The sequence below is a fragment of the Salvelinus sp. IW2-2015 genome, unplaced genomic scaffold (genome assembly GCF_002910315.2).
Source record: "Salvelinus sp. IW2-2015 unplaced genomic scaffold, ASM291031v2 Un_scaffold1424, whole genome shotgun sequence".
NCBI classification, from domain to species: domain Eukaryota; kingdom Metazoa; phylum Chordata; class Actinopteri; order Salmoniformes; family Salmonidae; genus Salvelinus; species Salvelinus sp. IW2-2015.
This window is the reverse complement of record NW_019942899.1, coordinates 187,905-191,048: the sequence shown is the minus strand read 5'-3', so window position 1 is coordinate 191,048 and position 3,144 is coordinate 187,905. Positions and strand designations below refer to the sequence as shown.

General features: G+C 44.6%; 1 protein-coding gene across 1 annotated transcript in view; it reads right to left on the bottom strand.

Annotated features, from left to right (window-relative positions):
• LOC112070781 (SH3 and PX domain-containing protein 2A-like) overlaps positions 1-3,144 on the bottom strand; it is a gene marked incomplete at its 3' end in the record, with an annotated part of 106,343 nt that overhangs the window by 33,313 nt on the left and 69,886 nt on the right. The window contains exon 5 of the mRNA XM_024138232.2: positions 1,283-1,374. Within this exon, the coding sequence (XP_023994000.2) occupies positions 1,283-1,374 (92 nt within the window). The remainder of the gene's footprint in view (positions 1-1,282; positions 1,375-3,144) is intronic.

Genomic DNA, 3,144 nt, shown 5'->3' with positions numbered 1-3,144 from the left:
GCCAAACACACAACAGGACTCAACAAAAGCACACGACACGACACCACACACACACGACACACACACAACACACACAACATACACACAACACACACACACACCAAACACAACACAGGCACACACACACCAACACACAGCAACACGTCTTGGTCAACTACTTGTGGGAAGCACAATTCGAGTCACAATGAAATCTATTTTTCCTATCCTCTAGCGCTTAACCCGACACGCTAACCTTTACCTTAAAGGTCTCCTAACCGCTAGGCTCTAACCCTAAGACGGGAGTGTCGGTTGTCCCACCCTAGTCTACCCTAAACGGAAGCTAGCTTCCTAACCTAAAACGAACCCTAGTCTACCCTAAAACCTTTGAACCTAGCTCCTAACGCTAAAACGCATGCCATAGCTCCTAACCCTAGAACTGACGCCTAGATCCTAACCCTAAAACGAACGCCTAGCTGCTTAACCTAAAAACTTGAACCCTAGCTGCCTAACCCTAAAATGGAACCTAGTCTAACCTAAGAACGAAGCCTAAGCTTCTTAACCCTAAATGAACCCTAGCTCTAACCCTAACAATATTCCATAACCAACAATAATTGTAACGCTTAACCTAAACGCCCTTGGAATAGCAATTTGAGCATATGGGGATCAACAAATGGTCCCAGTTGGTAATTTTTGATGGTTTACTATAGTTAAGCGGGACGCATGCACGCGAGCACGCGCACGCACTGCGCGACGCCGCAGCACGCACGTGAGAGCACACAACACAACACACAACAACACACAACACACGGCACCACACAACACAAACAATAACTCTCAGTTCAATTCAAGGGGCTTTATTAGAGTGGGAAAGCAAGTGAAATGGATACAGTAAAGTTACAGTAATTGGCGGAAAAAAATGAAAAATAAAGTAGATGCTATATCTAACATTTATGCAATCTATAATTCTATTTTTTAGCTGAAGAACTCAGGAGCCCTGGTCCTTTTATTTCTATCTCTTCTCTCTCTCTTCTCTCTCTTTCTCTCTCTCTTCTCTCTCTCTCTCCTCTCTCTCGTCTCTTCTCTCGTCTCTCTCTCGTCTCTTCGTGTCGTCTCTCTCCTCTCTCTTCCCCAACATGGGGTAGTATTTCCGCTTCTGTCTTTTTTCAAGACTTTCTCATCCTGCTGTGGCGGTGGTGGTCTTCAGAGAGACTCAGAGAGGGCTTGAGGCCTATTGTTTTAGCGGTGGTGGGTCGCTTTTGGCAGGTTTGATGCCTGTGTGTGTGTGTGTGTGTTAGATACTCACTCTACTGGGGGGTTGAGGTCATCAGCTTTGGTCTCAAAGAAGCGCAGCACCTCCTCACTCTGAGACAACTGAGGAGGGAGACGGACCAGAGCCTGAGAGAAAGGGAGGGAGGAAAGAGAGGGAGAGGAGGAAGAGGGGAWGGAGGGAAGGAGAGATAGAGAGAGCGGAGGGAGATCATCCTCTGTAAGATACAGTACAACGATGCACCACACAAAGTAACTCTTGGAATGATGAACTGCGGAGGATGCATTCCAACATCCATTTGACGTTCTACCTTTACAATACACAACAGTATAATCCTTAGCCCAGAGTTTGGCTCCAATTCAATGGAAGATCATATGTCAGCCTATTCCACTGAGGATGGACATCCATTTGTAATGATCATGCTAAGTCACACTACTATAGGAACAGATCAATAGGAAGGAGCCAATGACAAGGTAGACATAGTGGACATATTGTACTATATTTGAGATTTACGTTGAACAATATCCATATCATTTTCATGGAATTTCAACTTGAATAATATTCCATTGTTCACGATAAGAGCAAATACCCGTCCGTACTCATATGATCATTTTCTGGTCATGTGTTATTGAGGAAGTGTATATTATTATTATTATTATTAAAAGACAGCTAGTGATACAGATGGTTTGGCTCCAGCCTCTCACAATCCCTTGAGAGGGCCTTCTGTGTCATCACTAGCCTTCTGTTGTTTGTCTTGTGACAACAAACAGGAAATGGTAAGTAAACAGTAAAGTTCAGATCAGAAGATGATGAGTGATAGACAGGCAGAACAATCTCTTCACATCTCCAAAAATAAACACATTCTAAGACATATTAAGTAAAAAGATAATGAGCTATTTTCTTTTTTTAAACCTTTAAAAGTTGAGTAAGCAAGAAGTTTGTCCACAAATGTACCAACATTTCTATCATGTAAATAGTTTATGATTAACGATTGCAATAATGTAGTTATTTTGTCAGATACATCTCCCTATTAGCTGAAATCTTGAGAGAGCGAGAGAGCGCGAGAGAGAGAGAGAGAGAGAGAGAGAGAGAGAGAGAGAGAGAGAGAGAGAGAAGCCTTGCTATTGAGAAAGGTTGCCGTAGGCAGACCTGGCTCTCAAGAGAAGACAGGCTAGGGGCCACTAGAGATTCTGGGTTCAAGTCCAGGCTCTGTCGCAGCCGGCCGCGACCTGGAGACCCATGGGGCGGCGCACAATTGGCCCAGCGTTGTCCGCGTTAGGGGAGGGTTTGGCCGGCAGGGATGTCCTTGTCCCATCGAGCACTAGCGACTCCTGTGGCGGGCCGGGAACAGTGCATGCTGKCACGGTCACAAGGTGTACGGTGTTTCCTCCGACACGTTGGTGTGGGTAGCTTCCTGGTTAAGCAGGCATTGTGTCAAGAAGCAGTGCGGCTTGGTTGGGTTGTGTTTCGGAGGACGCACGGCTCTCGAGCTTCGCCTCTCCTGAGTCCGTACAGGAGTTGCAGCGATGAGACAAGACTGTAACTACCAATTGGACACCAGGAAATTGGGGAGAAAAAAGGGTAAAAAAAAAGGAAGACAGACTATGTGCACACTGCCCACAAAATGAGGTGGAAACCTAGCTGCACTTACTAACCTCCTGCAAAATGTATGACCGTACTAGAGACACATATTTCCCTCAGATTACACAGACCCACAAAGAATTTGAAAACAAATCCAATTTAGATAAACTCTCATATCTAACTGTGCAATCACAGCAGCAAGATGTGCCAAAAGAAAAGGGCAACCAGTGAAGAACAAACTTTTACTTTAACTATTTGCCCATTCTTACAACACTGTATATAGAGATAATATGACATTTGAAATGTCTTTATTCTTT